The sequence below is a fragment of the Mangifera indica genome, chromosome 13 (genome assembly GCF_011075055.1).
Source record: "Mangifera indica cultivar Alphonso chromosome 13, CATAS_Mindica_2.1, whole genome shotgun sequence".
NCBI lineage: Eukaryota > Viridiplantae > Streptophyta > Magnoliopsida > Sapindales > Anacardiaceae > Mangifera > Mangifera indica.
In genome coordinates, this window is record NC_058149.1 from 11,446,763 (window position 1) to 11,466,829 (window position 20,067).

At 31.5% G+C, this 20,067-nt stretch overlaps 2 protein-coding genes across 3 annotated transcripts; both read right to left on the reverse strand.

The window, feature by feature from the left end:
- Positions 1-726: 726 nt before the first annotated feature.
- On the reverse strand, positions 727-1,741 carry LOC123194374. The gene is made up of 2 exons (XM_044607562.1): positions 1,343-1,741; positions 727-1,285 (listed from the first exon to the last, which is right to left on the reverse strand). Exons 1-2 carry the CDS (start codon positions 1,646-1,648, stop codon positions 1,019-1,021), a joined length of 573 nt encoding a protein of 190 aa, XP_044463497.1. The 5' UTR covers positions 1,649-1,741; the 3' UTR covers positions 727-1,018.
- Positions 1,742-10,217: 8,476 nt separating this feature from the next.
- On the reverse strand, positions 10,218-19,554 carry LOC123195302 (cell division cycle protein 27 homolog B). Of its 2 annotated transcripts, XM_044608980.1 has the most exons (16): positions 19,367-19,554; positions 18,699-18,771; positions 18,448-18,557; positions 18,139-18,185; positions 17,576-17,673; positions 16,160-16,473; positions 15,590-15,745; positions 14,809-15,025; positions 13,907-14,130; positions 13,757-13,822; positions 12,682-12,801; positions 12,231-12,307; positions 11,518-11,637; positions 11,192-11,411; positions 10,813-11,094; positions 10,218-10,718 (listed from the first exon to the last, which is right to left on the reverse strand). In XM_044608980.1, the coding sequence occupies exons 1-16, from the start codon at positions 19,469-19,471 to the stop codon at positions 10,668-10,670; spliced, it is 2,280 nt and encodes a 759-aa protein (XP_044464915.1). In that variant the 5' UTR covers positions 19,472-19,554; the 3' UTR covers positions 10,218-10,667. The 2 variants fall into 2 exon arrangements, with proteins under 2 accessions (XP_044464915.1, XP_044464916.1); XM_044608981.1 differs by lacking the exons at positions 17,576-17,673; positions 18,448-18,557; positions 18,699-18,771; positions 19,367-19,554 and having other exon boundaries at positions 18,139-18,182.
- Positions 19,555-20,067: the final 513 nt, after the last annotated feature.

The window sequence follows — 20,067 nt, forward strand, 5'->3', positions numbered from 1 at the left end:
ATATAATTTTTTTAATCAATAATATTATTTATTAGTTTCAACTAATAATTTAGGATTTAAGCAAACCAAGAGTCCATCCATCCATATTTAAGCTCAGTACAACTTAAATCCAGCCCCTTTGACGGCTATTAATACTTGATAAATGTTTATGAACACATTTGAAATTCATTTTTATAACAATAAAACTATGTGTATTCATTTTGGGTACATAAATATATACACATTTATATGTGTTATCATGTGATTGAATGATTTTGAATTAAGAATAAAATAATAATCAATCATGTGATAACATATATGAGTGTGTATATATTTATGTACTCAAAATAGGTACACATAATATTACTCTTTTTATAATACGAAGGTGATTGACGATGACCTTCGCATCCACAGCACAAAAGGGTGAAAAGTCAAGAATAGTGTATTAGCATAATCAAAGAAGTAAAATTTTAAATTTAATAATTGATTATAAATAAAAATTTTAATTTTAAAATATCGCAAAAAAATGAATATTTATCGTCACGCTTGGAATTTCTCTCTCTTCCTGGTAGAACTAACCTTTATAGGCAACTTGAAAACATTCCTACTCACTCACCTACCTCAAATCCTTGTACATAAAAGTTGAGCACTTACCCCCAACGAATAACGCTCTCTTTTATGTAAAAATCTTTACTCTTTCGCCTTAAGCGTGCAAGAAAGGTAAAAGCATTATCAAAACGACATAAATTCATTTAATACGTTTTTATTATGAGTAGTAGTACTGAAATCAATCAATCCAAAACAGCGGTAAATCAAAAGAAAAACACTGCATGATCCATCCTCACAACTGTTCAATGAAAGCCTTCATCATCACGTATATGTCCCTTCATTTGTGAGTAATTAAATTATTTATATAAAAGTTAACCATTGCTGCTAATCGTCCATGGATGTGACGAGCGATAGAACAAAACTCTATTGCAGGTGTCACTTTCAGAGTATGCTGCGGTGGTTACTCGGTGGAGCGATTAACTGAGTTGACTCATCGGCCCCATGAGTCATGGTAGGGTGAGTCCAGTGCAGACATTCTCTTCTGTGACTGAAGGTCTTTGTAGAACTTTTTAATGAACTCCTCTGCAGCTTTGTCCACTTGATTATTATCTCCGTCGTCTTTTAAAGGAAACGGCGAGTCCGTTATTCTCAACTGTCTGACCATGGGACTCCGTCCGAACCCCGGCGATGTTGTCAACGGCGAGGCTTCCACCGCCGCCTCGTTGTTTAACATATCGAGAACCTTCTGCACGGCGTGAACCGTGGTGACGTCGTCATAATGGTAGGACTTGGGGAAATGGTGCAGGCGGTGCTGGTGGTGGTGTTTGCGTTTGTGGGAGTAAAAAGGATAAAAAGCTGGGCTGTTGCTGCAGCTAAATTCATACTCTTTAGGATAAACAAAAGAGAGGGAATCGTCTGAGCGGCAACTGAAGGAAGAACTGTGGTGGAGTATGAGGTTGCCGATAGCCTTTCCTGCAAGTTTATTGCCCCGCTTCAGCATCCAATGGAGATCGACCATTATTTTGCTCTTTGATATGCCCGCCTTCATCATGAAAAACACTATCCGTACTACGCTCCATAGCTTCTTTGCTCCAACTGGAGGGGTTGGCTCCATTTCCATGTCTATTAGTCTATTTTCTCAAAGAAAGGGAGAGAGCGAGTTAAAAGATAAAAGGGTTATTGGTTTGTTTGGAAGGGAAAGAGGGGAGGAGAGGAATTTAAAGGAGCAGAAAATTTCTAACTTTTTAAGGCCAAATTATTATTATTCATTGTGTGAACTCTCGCTTACGGCAAATAATAAAAATAGGTACACATTGAGAATACAATTAAATACATAAAAAAATAATCATTATATTATTAAATATTTTAAATTTAAAATAAATAAATATCTAATTATATAATACTATACCATTTATATATTAAATTAGATCTAACAATTCATATTATTAAATTCAATTCAAATCATGTCAATTTAGGTTTTATGTTATAAATCTTTAACTTTAACTTGATCTAAATTAAAATCGTAATAAAATTTTTTAATCATAACCTAATTTTTTAATATTTGAATTGACCCCAACCGACTTAATTTAACCTAAAATTATATATTATTTTCATTTTTTAAGATATTTTTATCGTATTAATTTTTTCATCAAATTATTATAACCTATTATTAATAAAATACATAATATAATATCTTTTCTTATTGATAAATTGTCTAAAAATTTATGTATGAAGATTTTTAAAATACATCAATATTTTGACTAACCAAATCAAATTCTTATAACTTAATAATAAAATAAAATATTTAAATAAAAATAAAAAATAATATGAGTAATTATAATTAAATAAAAATATAACTATATGTAACTTTTAAAGATTTCAAATTCTTCGTATAAAAATACAACATATAATTATAATTTAAGTAAACCCTTTAAAAAACACATCTATAATCGAAGTAACAAAATCAAATTTTTACTATTTAATAATAAAAATAAATAATTATATAAATAATTATAATTATATAAATATACAATTATATGTAATCTATTAAAGTAATATTTTTTTTCAAAACATTTATATCGATTCGAATCATACAAATTATTTTTGTGTGAACTCTAATATTATTTAATTTAATTTTATATTATATTAAGTTAATCTAAATTAAATTTTATATCAAAAAAATTTAATTTTAATTTGATATTTTTTAAATGGTATCTATCGAACTAATCGCTCTATCACTAATTAGGTATCTACTTAACGCATGGCATTGCTACATGTCGGAACATTAATATAAAGTATTGCGTTGCATGATGGGTTGATGACGTCTGCGAGTGATTCACGCGCTGGAAATAGGGCAAAAAGTAGTGGCGGAAATTATTTTCAATAGATATTTTGGTTGTCCTTAATGTGGAAGTAATTGTCCTGTCACGGAGGTAACTAGAAAGTCCTTTTGACGGAACCAAATCATATACCCACTTCCGCAGCTTAGATGAATAAATATATTCTTGTTAAAATTAGCCATGATTCATGAAGATTCTTTACTGTATATAAGAACTTAGATTTCTTATTCATAAGATTACTATTATTGTTGTTGTTGCTGATGTGGTCGTGCAATAATTTTGTATCCGTAGATTTTTTTCCTAAGAAGTGATTAATTAATAAAAGCGATAGTTTCCTATTTGTAGATTATATTCTTAAGGAATGATTAATTGATAAAAACGATAGAATCTTCTTTGACTAATAGATATATATAGAACCTGTCATGCTAATTGACCCTACTTTATGTGATATATTTATAATAAAAAATAATAATTCTCTATCGTATTAGTGTCGATTTTTATTTTATATTCAATTAATCGTTTAGGGATTTAAATGTTTGAATTTGAAATTCTAATGTGTAACCAATAGTATTCCTTTGTTTGGAATCCCAAAAATAACAAGGATTATAAAAAAAAAAATGCAATAATATATGACACACACAATCCTAGACACATGTCAATTATCTCATGATGCAAACAAAACAAATCCAATTAGGTTTCGTGGAGAAGTGGAACAATATGACCACTATACGACTTAAAGCATATGGAGTGATGATTCCACTAACTAAGAAGTTCTTATCATAAAGATCTTGTAATCTCAGTGTGATATTGATCCATTTAGAAACTACAAAAAGTTTTCGAAGTCCTCTCAGCTAGGGTTAGACTCGAGCCGAGCCAGCTCAAGCTCAAGCTCGGCTCGGCTCGGCTCGGCTCGGTTCGAGCCCGAAAAGAGTCGGGCTCTGCTCGGCTCGATCGAGCTCGAACTGGCTCGGTAGATTTTTTTTAAAAATTTTTTATACAAAACGACGTCGTTTTGATCCATATATATATATACAAAACGATGCCGTTTTGATATGAAAAATGAGCCGAGTCAAACTCGAGCCGACTATAAAAAAATCGAGCCGAGCCGGAGCTCGGCTCGGCTCGAATCCAGCCCTACTCTCAGCACTTTGAAAGTTGGGGGACAATATTGTATGCTGATATTGATCCAATTAGGAACTAGAAAAAGTTTTCAAAGTCCTCTCAGCACTTTGAAAGCATATGGAGTGATGATTCTCCTCAAGAAACAATCGATCAGCAAAAGTGATAGCTCATGTTGTGACTAGCAAACATAGAACATGTCTTGCCTGTTGCCACCCACAATTGAAAACAATTACTTCATACCTTATTAGTTTCGATTGTGATTTTATCTTCAATATAACCGTTCAAGAAGTTAATTTTTGAGTTTGAAATTTGAATGTGAAACCAAGAACATTGTACCCGTTTTCTAAATCCTATAAATAGGAAGAATTACCAAAGAAAAAAAAAGGAAAGCACATGACACATACATATAGATACTAGATATCACTCATGCATTTAAATTTAGTTCCATTTTACCCTAAGTTAGGTGACACAGACTCTCATACACAACAATCTTATCGAGGTATTCCTCCACTTTTTAGTCTCTTTTTGAGCATTCATTTTCAATCTCTACGCTTGCTTTGTCAAAGTCTTCTCTCAAAGTTATTACTATTATATTTGTAGACATAGACCCTCGAGCTATGGATCAAACTATATCAAAAAAACATTACGCACTTATATCTTTTGCCCTACTCAATGTGTATCATCGTACTGGATATCAATAACCATAATCAAATCCTCATTATTGTTACCATAACCTAGTTTGCATAGTACTTTAAATTGCATATATAAGTGATGAGAACACTTTTATCATGGTAAGAAAATTCATTTGTAAATAAAGGAGAATAACAAGGCAATGAAGAAGACTGGCCTGCCACAACTCATACCAATTTTTTTTGTAATGAGGAATCCACTTGAGTCAAATTAAATTACATTAAGCAAGTAGAACTATAGATTCAGCGACTAGCCCTACATCCACAACTACTGAATTAGATAACTTAATAATTTAACTTTGAAATATAGCTAGAAAGAATTTGAACATATGCATATCCTCTTGTACATAAAATTCTCTATTACCATTCAAATTACTTTTAGAAGGGTTTGGTTCACGGTATATAAAAATTACTCTGATAATCTATATTTTATTACTAAAATTATTTTATTTAGTTTATTAATAATAAAATATTATGGTAATTATTTATTACCAATGGTGATATAAAATATAATATAAAAGTTAATTTTATTACCACGTTTACCTTAGATATTTAAAGATTATTAAAATAATCTTGATTTTGTTACAATTATATATTTATTTATTATTTTTTAGTACAAAAATACCCTTATTTTTAATTAATATAACAATAAATACAAAATATATTGTATAATATTTAGACCCAATGATATTTAAATAAAATATATATTATTATTTTTTATTACCTCTAACCAAATATAATAATTATTTATACATATATATTTTTATCAAATCTTTTAAATAATATATACTTAAGATAATTTTTCAATTTTGATAATAAAATATTATCTAAATCAGTTGCACCCTTAATGGGCACAACATGTAACAATTACTCATATTATACCCAATCCTATTAAACCTAAAAACATTTAAATAAAATGATATATTAATATTTTTGTATTATTTTTAATTAAATATGATAATTATTTATATATTTTTTTATTAAATTTTAATACAATAATAATAATAATTTATATTTAATAATCCTTTCAATAATATATTTTTAAAATAATTTTTTTTAATTTTAATAAAAAAAGATTATCGGAACATACGCAATCTTGATGGACACTGCTCATAGCGATTAATCATACCATACCAAATTCCTAGCTATTATGTGGCATAGAAGCTTTTGACTCAACCGCGTTTCATTCCGCTCGTCATTTAATCGTGGGGCCAATGCTTGAAGTGACCTCCTTTCCAGGTTATGCGCTTGTATTGCGGTAGCTGGTGTTGGTGCAACGGTACAGCTTTTAAAGAATTTCTCAAACAAAATTCTAGCGCAAACTTAAAAGCATTTCAAATTCATTCAGCGTGGTTCCTCTACGTCTGCCTCTATTGGCCCACTTAATCAACCAATTGGTTTAATGCGTGGCATCTAAAAAATATAATAAAAAATTAATTATAAAAAGGCCAAAAGAGTATCCTTCCTCAAGTTTTAATATAAAAAACATATATTTATGAGATTTTAAAATTTTAAATATATATTTATAGATTAATTATTATTAAAAATTTATGTTACAGATAAAAATAAAATTATTATTTTCTAATAATATTTAAAAATATATAAATTTCATTCTATTTTTCTTTTAAATTTTAAAAATTAATAATTTCAACACTCTTAAAATTTTTTTAATTTTAAAAAATAATATTTACTCTCCTTCCAAAAATGAGACTTTATTTTCTTCTCTTTTACTATCATCAATGATGACATTTTCAATTCACGAAACTTTGATTAGTAGATCTTTATCATTTTGATGTGATTTCTCATTAATGAATCGATAAGTCTTCATTGATTTAAATGACTCATCGCATCTTTATTAATTCATTTGAAATCAACGAAAACGTATTTTCATCAATAGAAAATGATAGCATAGACACAAAGATCTAATAATTAGGATTAGAGAATGATTATTAGTAAAGTAATTAAATTTGGGATTTCATTGGAGCAACACGTGTCTGTTTCACATCACATGACAAGCTTTTAATACTTTCGTTGACGGTAAGATTCACAGCGAAGGGGCGCGTGGCCTATTGAAGTTAACTGTATGGATTGGCGAGGCAGCCCGACAAGATTGATAGGTACGTGGCAATCAAATTGAGGTCAGAAGGCATCAAACTTTGTGTGCCGAAATCTTGGCCATCCAATTAAAAAGTGCGATAACATCCTTTTGATCGACTAAGTAATAAGACAATAACAATAACTAAAGTTAATTGGATCTTAATCTGATCCCAATTTTTATCCCAGCACTCTCAAAGACTGACACGTGGTTAGCTTCATAAGGATTAAATTAAACCACCTTTTTCGACCAATCGCTAAAGCAACCCAAAAAAAATAATTCTGATTAATTTATTATGTTAATTATAAGATTAATTATTAATTTTAAAATTTTATTTATTTAATATAATCAATTTAATTTTAAGATATAATTTATTTTTTACGAAAAAGGGCATATTGAAAGTGACGAGCAAATCTTTTTTCTGTTTTTCCCCTTTCAACTAATAAGTCTAGAAGATGTGACAAGTTAACCATAAACCAATAGATTTATATTCGAAAATGATAACAAACGGAACTCGAAACCCTAAATTCTAAAGCTGTGAACATGTTATTGATTTTTTGTTCATGGTTGATTTGCTTAAAGCAGCTTTCAGCCTGATGAGCTCCAGAATACGGGATCCAAGGCTGCAAGGGACAAGTGCACGATTGGTTGGAAAGATTTATGCAGTTTGACAACGTTTATTAGTTGAGAGATAAATATTTTGAAGAGATGAAATGTTTAATTCAAGGAAATAACAAGAAAAACGTTTTGGGAAAGTAAATTGGTAGTATCGAGGATGCAACCACTAACTTTATTTTTTTATTTTTTATGGAGACAAGTCAAAGGAAATACATAGTAGAAATTCATGGTGATTGTGAGGTTGAATAAGGCCAACCGAAAAAGAGAAAAGAAAAGTTGATGGAGTTTGCGCTTCTTTTCCTAATTGAAGTAAAGCAAATCCATCAACAGGAAGACCCCACGATCATGTTTTTGCTTCTTTTAATAAATACAATATATTAATACTCTTTCCTCTTTTTTTTCTTTTTTCTTTTTTTTCAGTTCTAACATTTTATTTACTTATTTGTTAAAACTTATGGATTTTGAATACAAATTATTTTAGCTTATCCAAGATGTTTGGATGAGAATTTTTCCTTTTTAATAAAAAAAAAATTACATCCAAATAAAATCATTCTTTCAGAGTTAAATTAATCATATTAAATAAATAAAACCTAAATCAATAATGAATCCCAACAATCACTATACTGGATAATTTAAGAGTTTTATTTTGATTTGACATCTATGAATTTTAAAAGTAAACTCTTCTAAGACTCTTTGAAGATTCTACATTTAGTTAATGAAACTGCCCTTTAAGGAGGCGTTTGGCTGGCAGATTAGTTAATCAAACTACCCTTTACAGGGGTGTTTGGTTTAGAGATTTTAAAATTATTTTAATAATATATCTTTTATTACTCACATTATTATATTTAGTTTGTTAAGTAACAAAATATTTTAGTTATATTTTATTACCAATAGTGATATGATAGGTAATAGAAGTAATAATCTGATTACCACTTTCACCTTAAGTATTAATAGATTGTAAAGGTAATATTAATTTTACTACTATTATATATTTATTTATTAATTTTTTTAGAAAAAAATATTCTCATTTTTAATTAATATAACAAGTAATATAAAAAAATATTATAAAATAATTATACCTAAAAATATTCAAGTAAAATAATTTTTTAATAATTTTTTATTACATTTAACAAAATACAATAATTATGTATACTTATCAACTTTTATCAAACACAATAATAATAATTTATATTCAGTAATTTTTTAAGTAATTTATCTTTGTGATAATATTTTATTTTTAATAATAAAATATTACTCAAATCAAACGTACTCTAAAGATTAATGTGAATGAGATTTAATGGGGCAAAACTCATACTAATACAGTGAGGACGAACTGACACAACACAAGCACGTGGATTCCGTAAGTTTTAAGAGCCCCCCAGGACCAAGTTGGAGCCACTAATTTCAACACTCTCCAACCACCTTAATAACTCTGCATTGACATAGCTGGAATGATTTATATTTATATAATGAAATTAGAAGATATTTGGAGTCCTAAATTATTGGTGGTCCGCCAAAATGACATGTACTTCATTAAAGGCTGTAATTTTCCGAGTCATTATCTTTCTTTAATATTGGCAAGCTAGTCTTCCTCTCTGGGTAAACCATTTCACTCTTCAAAGCCAACTCTTTAAGCTTATTAATCATGGTGGGTACCTTCTCTTTTGCTTTTATTGTTGCCAGGAGTTTTAACCTAGTGTCTTACATCCATCCAGCCAATCATGGAGGCCAACTGCTCATTCTTATTTATTTATAATCGTCTTAGTGGGGAGATACTTTATTTGGATAGACATGCTCTTTGTATGTTGATGAGAATTTTCGTCATCTACCGTTATACATAATTTAGAGCATCGTGTATGATATATTATGGCAGTGACAGCATGGATCAAATAATTAATTCTGATATTCACTATGGTGTGAAATTAAATCAAATGTAAAGAAAACAAATGCAAGATTTTTAACATAATTTGGCCCAATAGTAAATAACCTATATTCACGATATCTTATTAATTGTTGTTAATATAATAAAACATATCTTATGAAAGACTCAATTCTAGACAAGAATCCTAAGAAAAATAGATAAACTTCTATGAATGATGTGTATCAAACAACTGGTTCACTTCTCATCGGCTCTTCGTCTGTTGTTAACTCAAGACAATGAATTGAAGACAAAGAGCCATCATGCACAAAAATGAATTGGGTCTTTGTCTTCGTGGATGACAAAACCACACTAGAGGGATTTCGGTCAAAGAGAGTGTGTCAAGAGAAAAGAGTCTCGTGGGCTAAAGAAGGCAATCAAAAGCGATTCTATTGGACGGAAAATGTTGGGTTTTGAAAAATAAACTATAAGAAGAAAAATATAACTTTTACAACTTATGATAAAAGAAATTGTGAGTTTTTAAAATTAAGAAGAGAAAATAAAATAAAATATTATTTATTTTAATATTAATAGTAAAATAATGATTTTAATCTTACAATTAACATATAATTTTAACAGAAATTTAATGATGGGTAAGAGTTTGAAAATAAACTAAACCTTAGGTGAGAATAAGTCTTCTGGCCTAATATTAATATGCATACTAGTGATCTATAAAATTATAGATATACACTTTTGAATACACAATTAAGTACAATGTATCATTATGTAATTATACGATATTAAATTAAAGATAAAACAATATCCAATCACATGATGACATATCAACTCTTGATTCAATTATGTTCTCAAAGTACATACATAAAGAATTGCTTGGTAATGACATCACTGTTGTCACAAGTTATTGCCTAGCCTATCAAAAGCAAGTTTCTAATTAAATTGCTACCGGGTGATGACACAATGTTTATGTTTTCATTAATCCCTTGGTATTTTAGTTCATTGCTTTTAGATTCAGAAATTGGCTCAACTACAGCAGTATCTCTCATTACTAAGCGGTTCCTAATTCCAGTCTGAACCAAAATAAATTAGAACTTAAATTCTGTGTTCACGAATCAAGATGGGTCAAGCAAAATATAATTACAAACTAATGACATAAGCCTTTCTCTTTACCCCCAACAAGGGGCGTACTATAACACTATTCATGCAAGTGTGGCAGATTTACTGACCTTGTTCCATTAGTGTCCGAATTACCTACAAAACTGAGGCTACTCTCACTGGATCTTCTGGTTAGAATACATGCTTCAATAATTTTCAGCCGACAGCACAAGCAGGCCAATTCCCTGGGGCCAGCATCCTGAGCCGGACAATTGACAACACCTGCACATCTCAAGCAAGTTGATTTATAGGTTGTCTTCAATTTCATCTGGTACGTGCAACTTTTCAATGGCAGCCTGTTCGAACATTTTTCAAGGATAATAAGCATGGACAGAAATGATAACAAAAATTTGCAATTAACAAAAATGTACGAGCATTGAAGCCAATCACCTTAATGGCAGCGACATCAGTTGCAGGAGGTTTCAGATCCAAAGCAAGACCATAGTGAAGCAAGGCTTTGTTATGCATATTGTGCCGCTTATATATCTTGCCCATTAAAGCATACACACTACTTTCGCGAGGGGCATACTCTTTAAGTTCCTCTAGGACTTTGAGGGCTTCTTCAAAATTTTCCAAGCTCGCAAGTATATTAGCCTTCTGATACATGGGAAGAGGATTCTTCTTGTCCGCTAATATAGCCTTCTCCATCACCTCAATAGCCTCTTCGCTTCTCTGTAACATAACACAAACAAATTATCAGAAACTTGTACAAAGGTAAAATAGGCTTCCCCGTGCTAAGATGTCATAGATAATATAGCCAATTGCCAACCTTTAAGGCATGTAAAGCAGTTCCAAGATAAGACATTATAACAGAGGAACGTGGGTTTATTTGGAAAGCCATTCGAAAGTGATGCTCCGAAAACTCAAACTTCTCTTGGCGAAGAAAGATCATCCCAAGCCCATACCAAGCATTATAATGTCTAGCATCAACCAGTAGGGCACTCTGGTAGCTCCTGATTCCATTTTCAAAATCCTCCAAAGCTACGTATCTGCAGGTAAACATGTAGTTTCAATAAACAGCTTAAGTTTTACAAAGATTGGCTTAAAAATCAACAAAATAAGTTTAGTGTAATGAAGATTATAGCAGTGCCATACTCATGACCACAAAGGGTGTGCCCATATGAAAATCTTGCATTCAATTGAACAGCTCGCTGGAAATTTTTAAGAGCTGTTTCATGGTCTTTCTGTAAGCTATAACAGTTTCCCATTGCACACCTGTATCCCCATCCAATCAATAAAAAATACAAGGAACAATGAAAATGACAACAAGAAGAAATTCTAAAAAGATGCAGCAGAGACCAGTAAACATTTTAGGGCCCTCAAATTATTAAATTAGCTCAAATGCATATCCCAAAAGACATTGAAGGCATAGATTAGACACAAAGCAATTATCATATACTTATATATGGCAAGATATATTCATAAAGACAATCATTTTAAAGCGCCTCTAAACTGAGCAGAAATAATTTGAGGCAAGTAAGAAGCCGAAATGAATAGCATGTATTTGACAAATTTTTACAGGCATGTAGGCTTACACAATCCGGGTTGCAAGGGAGAGGAAACAACTGAACATCTTTTTCAAAATAAAAAAAAGTTAGTATGAAAAAGAAAATTCCATTGACTAATTATCTATTAAATATATATTCAAATTTAGCCAAAGATATTAAGTGATGAACATAAAGCTCAGGGGATTCAGATTCTGAAAGTGAAAGTGCAATGTCACTGGTGAAAACTAATGTTTAAAAGGCGTCATAACAGTAATCAAGTTGAGAATGCTTGTTTATTTAACAAGGTTTCTTAATGCTAACCAGGATTGAGGAGCTAGGCGGTCAGTTGTAATCAACTCCTGTGCGAGGTAACTCAACTTCATATCTTCCTTCAAATGCTGAAACGAAAGGAAAGTAACTTATGAGTATATCAGCACAGAAAAGATTTGCAATTGCAAACTCTAAATGTGACATGCTCAATCAGGAGAGATGTTATAAAGGTTAACAGTTCCAGGTAATCTCAAATTTAGGTGGTAGCCACCCAAGAAGGGGGCTTCCCTTTCCTCTCAATGTTCTGAGCAATAAAAAGATGTTTATCACCAGTTTTCATGCAAGCAGATAAAGGCTAAGTATATATGCCAGTTTATCTTTTAATACTTGTAACCTTAACATATTTTATGAGATAGATTAAATAAATAGAAGGTGGACCACTCAGCACCAAAGCAATAATTCAATTCAATAAATATAGTACTCCAAGAATAAAGCAACTCACATATAGAACTGTTGAATATATATCCATTCCTTCTAAACAATATGGTGATGCCCGACGAGCAAGACTGAAGGCCCGATCAGCTTCTATATAATCTACCAATTCAAAATATGATTTTCCAACCTGCACTTGAAATGCTCATCTCAGGTGCACAGTAGTCAGAGATAGACTGATGTTTTAAAGTAGCCTTGCAATTATTTTATGGAAAATTGGCCACAAAAAAGGTTTAATGCACAAAGAGTCCACTTAATTCTACAATGATGACAAAATTTCATGTCATATTATAATTTTGTCGATTTTGGAGAAAAAGATTTAAAAATTTCTCAATTTACACCAACCACCACCAATGGGCCCATCAAAATTCATCCTTGTTATAGATGATTTTTTCATGTCTTTTCCAAAAGAACACTTGTAAGGAAGATACTAAATCGGTTTATAATTTTCAATCTTTCCATCTCACATCAAACAAAATGAAACGAAAAAGAAGAGAAAGTAATTCAATTGTAAATTTTTTGAGTGAAATTTTATACAAAGAAAACACCATAAGTGAAAACTAAAATAGAGCTTATATTGAATTTAAATTATAAGGTCCAATCTCTCATTAACAGGAAGTAATAAAAAAAATCCCTTCATAGAAATGATATAATGAAATGACAAATCAAGTTCAAGGAAATTCCGAAACAGGAGGGAGATCATTCATTAAGCTTGACCCCATTTCTGATTTTTGGAGGAATATGTTTTCAAATTTCACAATAAAGAACTGTATCATTAGAGCCTCAACAAAAAAATTCAAAGGTAACTGTAATTAACTCCATCAGAGTACCTAGTTGACTAAATTAAAAACATAACAAGAAGTCATACAGGAATATCCATGAAGATAAAATATCTGTTAATTTTCTTCAGCTTTTACTGCAATACAAACTTTTCATCTTGTTTCACTCTTAAGTAAATGGCATACACTCTTCATAAAACCTGACTAAAATGCAGGTGATTACTAACTACACAGCGTGAATACCTGTCTTCTACACCTAATATTAATGCATTTGTAACAAACTTATTAAACAACTACCAAAATTACCTGGGAAAGCACCCAACCGGTATTATAATGCTTATGTGGTAGTTTCAGATAGGTATCCAATGCATCCTGTAATACCCAGAAGTAGTATTCAGAAAATTAAATGCAATATATGAATTAGTTTCTGTTACTTCGGTGGTAGCTGAATCATACCTGGCACCTGAACATGCAGGAAAGTCTGTAGCCTTCCCCAAGAATTCTCAAGAGGCCCAATATTTCTGAAGTACCACTTATTACTCTAGAATCACTCAAGGAAACCCCCCCAGTCGGCATAATTGCTCCTTGTGCAACAGTTCTACTATCACCACAGGGAAGAGAACTAGAATTTGTTGAAGAAATACTTGCCCGAGAATCATCAAAAGCTTCATTACATACCCCTAAAAGAGATTTTTTTTATTAAAATCAGTGAGCCACAGCAAATTAAAGCAAGCACTTGCAGCATCCTGGAAACATATTACTATTTCAAATTAAGTTAATCAAATGAATATGAAAGAGATGCAAATGAATATCAGACTTGAAACGCATTGAATGCAAGCAGAGAGGTCCTTTTCATTGGCCAAAATAATTTCAATAAAATAATAATATAAGCCAGCAGAAATTAAAAGACCAATACTTATATAAAGAGCATCAGACTATTTTTCTTCACCACCTTCTGCATATTGAAGATAAACCAAACCAATTCTGAAATAATTTTTTCAGTGTTTTTAATAGTAATATCACATGGCTGAAATTTGAAGTTGTTAGAATAATGGAGAACTAAAAAGCCAGACCACCACTACCAACCAAGACACTCTGAGGTTTCCTCATAGATGGATGAAAAATGGAAGATAATAGCAATGGCAATTTTTTTGAACATGTGCATTATTCAGGATGCAAATTATTTAAGTAAACAAAATGACATAAAATGAGCACTATATGGAATGGACGAGCAGTGAATCAAAGAATAGTAACATAGCAAAAGGGAATGTAACTGAATTACAGCCATCCTCACCCCCATCAATCTTAATTTTATGATATAGCTCCCACAATTAATAATATACATGAAGATGCATCACCTTCATCAACATTTTCATTGGCCCAAGACTGCCCTTTACGCACTGTTACAGAACGAAGTGCCACGGAACTGAACTTGGAACCTCCAAGATGTTTAGAAGAACTGCTAGTTCCATTTCCAGCTACCATTGTGACACTTGCATTTGCATTGTTGCCTGCTTCTCCAGAAAGTCTTGTACTGCGTCGTGGGCCAGAATCAGAAAATAATCTCCCAGAAATCTGAGAAGGAGGAGAGAAACTCAACACAAGAGAGATTCTAATTTATACATCAATAGACTGAAATGCATTTAAAGATTTCTAGTTCCAGAAGGAATACACAGATGTATCAAATTTTAAGGGAAAAAAATTCACAATCAACAAGTCCGAACAATGCAATTAAACAAAATTACTTTTCACTTAAATTATGTGTATCACCAAACATACCATATTACTAAATCAAGCAGAAAGATGAAAATAACAATCACACTCAAGCTGAACTAACAAAAGTGAGTGAAGTCAAACAACCACCAAGCAATGGCCTGAATGTTACATGAGAGCATAGTGCAAAGTAATCCACCAAGTACAAACTCGCCATCAGAATTCAACAACATGACAACAACCAGATAATGCAGGACAAAAAAACAGAATGATAACAGAGGATGAACCAGGGTACACTGATTAAGGAGATCAAGCAAGCAAAGATACAAGAACTTAAGAGGCAACGTCTGAAATCATAGTTGGCACTAAAGATACATAAAGAAAAGAATAAAATAAATAAATATTCTGACATAGATAATCTAAAACCTTTCTTAATTTTCCTTCATCCACAAACTTTCTTCGAGGAGCCTGTATGGTAGAGTTCACAGTTGACTTTGGGAAGCTATCTGTACCAAGTGTGTTTAGGTTTGAACCATTGAGTTGCACATTTCTACACAAAGGTGGAGGAGCCACACCTGACAACTGCAAAATACAAAGGAACTCACACTGAAGGTCTATCTTTACACTACAAAGAAATAAAGAAGCTAAAAAGAAATTATGCTCTCCATGTACAGTCACTAAACCAAAATCTCAAAAGCAAAAGAAAAATGCAAACTTGTACTATCAGTGGCACAAAGAAAAGAGATCAATAATTGCACATTGAATATTGATTGCTCAATGTCGTAAACCTAAGAGAAAAATGGCACTTCCAAACCACATTTTTTTAAATTTAAACAGGAGGATTTGATTTAACATCTTTATTGACACAGATACACAGGGATAGTTGTCAGAGAAAATCTGGTAGGTTACCTTATGATCTTGCACATATTATTTACAAAAGATAATTTGAAAATTTCGAAAGCTATGGCTAAACAAATTAACTTTAAATTAATGTACCTGTGTGGCCACTGGCGAAGGGGTATTATAAAATGACATATTTGAAGGACCACCGTTTAATGGTTGACTAGAAGCTCCAGCCAACATACTTGCTCCATGATAGTTTCCAGGAATATCTCTCAGGTTATTAGTTTGCATGTTTTTCAATTGCCTTGGACTGACATCATCTGAACCAAAGTTTTTAGAAAAAACTAAGTTGCGATCCTCATTGGACGAGTACAAGTTTAGGGATGTTGATCCCTGATGTAAGTACTGCTTTTGAATACGAAGAGCAGCTGCTTCACCGAAAACAACATCTGCTTCTTCGGCAGCACCTAAACCATTCAAAAACAGAGGCCATGACTCAAGTATAATGGAACAAATGAAGATAAAAGCCCCAAATAGCACCAGATAATCAGTACTAGTGTACTAAAAACAAAAGAAGCCTTATTTGATCAAAGCCAACATGTCAGAGATATCAATCAAGAAGAATTAATAGCTCATTGCAATTAACTCAACTGCACAGCACTCCCATAAAACTGAAGTTAAGATGAAAAGTTAAAAAAGTTTTGTAACTATTACTACTGCTCCTAAGACAATACACAATCAGAAATCATAGGGATTAAAAAAAAGAAAAGTATGAATCACAAGCATACATGTAACAACTTGATTTATGACTAAACTAAAGTCTCATCACCTGTAGTTACTAAAATTGAGAGAGACAGAGTGTCCAAAAGACCTTTACAAACGCATCAGGGAAACAAGGCAGCAAATTTGAACAATTGAAGAAAAAGAACTAGGTTCCATTACGTCAAAGTCGAGATAATTTCAATTTGAATCTGTGGGAAATTAGGAAAGAATTAATTATGAAATTAGGAAGAATCAATAATAATCAATTTGTATTTACTTGTTTCCTTTCCCATAGAGAAGATTTATGTATAAATTGATCCTAAACCAAGAGTAATGCATATAATGAAACAATTTCCATTCTCTTAAACAAAAAAACAGGAGAAACAACTTTTTTCATGGACAACTAAAACATTGAAGATACAAAACATAAAAGACTTGTTTTCTATGTTTTGATCCTCTACTTCACAATATTTCAAATCTAGCTTAAGAAAACAATAACAAATGCATTTTCACTATTTCATTTACAATTACAAAATTAAACTTTTATTTTTCATTTTTAGTTTCATTTTTTCAAAACAAAAACACCCAAAAAATAATAATAATAATGAAAGCCACTTAAGAGATAATAAACTTGGAGCACCAATAAGACTGACAAAATAAACTAGTTCAAGCCATTTGTATGACATTGTTGATTCAGTAGAATTTTACTCACAATCATCATCAAACAGATCATATTTTGCTTATAGATTCTATCTACTTATGCCTTTTGCACTACACCAAGGAAAAATATGGAACCACAAGAGCTACCTAGTATACACAATTCTTCATATGCAGCCCACAGTAAAGGATCCAGAGACAAGGCCTGTTTAAAGTGGTGAATAGCACTTTTCCTTCTATCAGTGTACCTGAATAGAGATAATCCCCAATCAGCTTATGCAATAAAAGTCAGATATTTCTGAAACTACACTAGTTCATATGTTCAATGATGATCAGTCCTAGGAAATTATAATTCAGTTCTATCACCCACTTGTAAGACTAACAACAAAACACAAAACAAAAGATGATTAAATGAAATGAGTAGCATTATGATTATGCTACTCATTTCATGACATCTAAACTTAATATATGTACTTTAAACAATAATGCATAGAGAAACCATGGAAAGAGCTGCCATATGGTAGGAGCAACCTAAGGAATAGAAGTCAACTGTGTGAATATTCAAGCCAATACCAGAACTATTTCCTTCAGACATCTCATGCAATGCAGAGCCTTTGAACAGTATCTCTCACTTGTCATATAATAGCATCAAAACAAAGCCAAATACATCATTGGAGATCAAATCATAAAACATTTATGAAAGTGAAAGCAACCTGTAAATAAGCCCAATAAGGTAGTGACCAGCTGCTCCATTTGGAATCTGTATAGAATAGACAATTAACAGTGAGTAAGTCATTCACATCCTCAGAAACAAAGAGAAACAAAACCTGCCAATATCCTCACCAAAAACAGGCTGGAGGAAACAAATACTGGATAAACACTCATTTCATTACACAATTCAAAAAAATTAATGAGACGATTAATGTATTTTATTTATCAACAAACACTTGAAGGAAGCCATATAACTACATTGCAGATAAATAAACAGATATACAAAAAAAAAAAAAAAAAAATCAAAAAACCTCTGCATTAGGTTCATTAGCAGGACTTAATGCAGCTTCAGCTTCACTAAAAAGATTCATCCGAAAGCATGATTTTGCAAACAAATAGCGGGATTGAGCCATTTGAGTTCCTTCAGACAACAATGAAAGCAAAAATAAAATAAAAATCAACAACAATATAGTAAATAATTGCAAGAAATGGCAATTAATAGTAGAAATTGTAAATCATATATTAGCAACAAGATGATAGATTATAACCATCCAATGCATACCCTTTAAAATATTATATGCAGCATATGCCTGATTGTTCTGCAAGTAGCAGGCAGCTAATAACTGCAAATTCATCTGCACAATAAAAAATACGTGAGTGTGAAGTTGCGTAAAACTTAACAAAATAAAGCAAACAAAGCTCAAAAAAATGCCAGTATACTTCACTAAAATTATGTGCTTAGATTCTCAAATCAAATAATTATTCTAGATAGGAGAATATATTATAAAAAGGAAAAAAGAAAAAACGGCAGAATCACAAACAGTTGCACCGGAGCTCGTTCAAATATGAATCAAGGAACTCTGACAAAGATCATCCTCAGCATTCAGTATTGACTACGCAAAGCTACGTAGCTCCATCTAATGCAACATTATCAATGACGTCTACCCTAAACTTTACACACCAACCAAAATACATGAAAAAATAATGTATAATTTCAATTTTGGTTTAGAAGTTAAACCTAATAAGTGAAAACTCAAAATCACACAGCATCAATGTTGATATTAACAATATAGTTCAAGTCGGTTGCCAAGAAACTAAATAAAATGAAAATGCAAAATAATCTATAAAAAAAAGTAACTCTAAAAGAATAATATTCTTCCTATTTCTCCCCAAACAAGCGCACAAGAACAAGGAAAAAGAAAAAAGAGGATTTGCGCAAATGTGTACGACCTCGGAAGGGAACTCGGCACAGAGACGTTCACAGAGGAAAATGGCGTTTTGATGCATGAAATGGCGGAGACTGTTCTGTACACAGTCCGTGAGAATCGCTTCCATGAATATTTTTTTTTTTCTTTTCCGATTTTGAGTTTTGAGAAGGAGCGAGACGGGGTTTTGTTTTCTGGTTTTGGGGGTTTCTTTAGGTTCAAATTGAGGAGGCACGTGCCATCTATTGCTGTTTCAAATCACGCGTCACGTGACAGGGACTAGTGCAACAGTTGGTGGTTCTTTTCGCAAATGTAGGTGGTACTTTTGATAGAAGCAGTAGGAGTTTATAATTATTTCACTAAAAATTTTAAACCGAACGGAAAACTATGTCAAGCTTTTGAACTGTTATTTTTATTTTTCCTTTGCCACCTGTAAGACAGATCCCGAGGCATTTATCAAGGCCGGATGGCTATTTCTTACCCAAACTTTGGTGAAACTCTCTCTGTTTTGACAACTGAACTAAATCTTGGCCGCTTAGAGTGCTGAGTTCTGGGTAAAATGAACGTTTTTGGAATGTCTCCACCTGATGATCGTTCTAATTGAACGGTGATCAAATTGATTAAATAATTTTATATAATTTATTAAATAGATTATTTGACTTATTTTAAAATTAAAACTAATTTAATGATATTTATAGATAATAATATAGTTTCAGATGATAACTT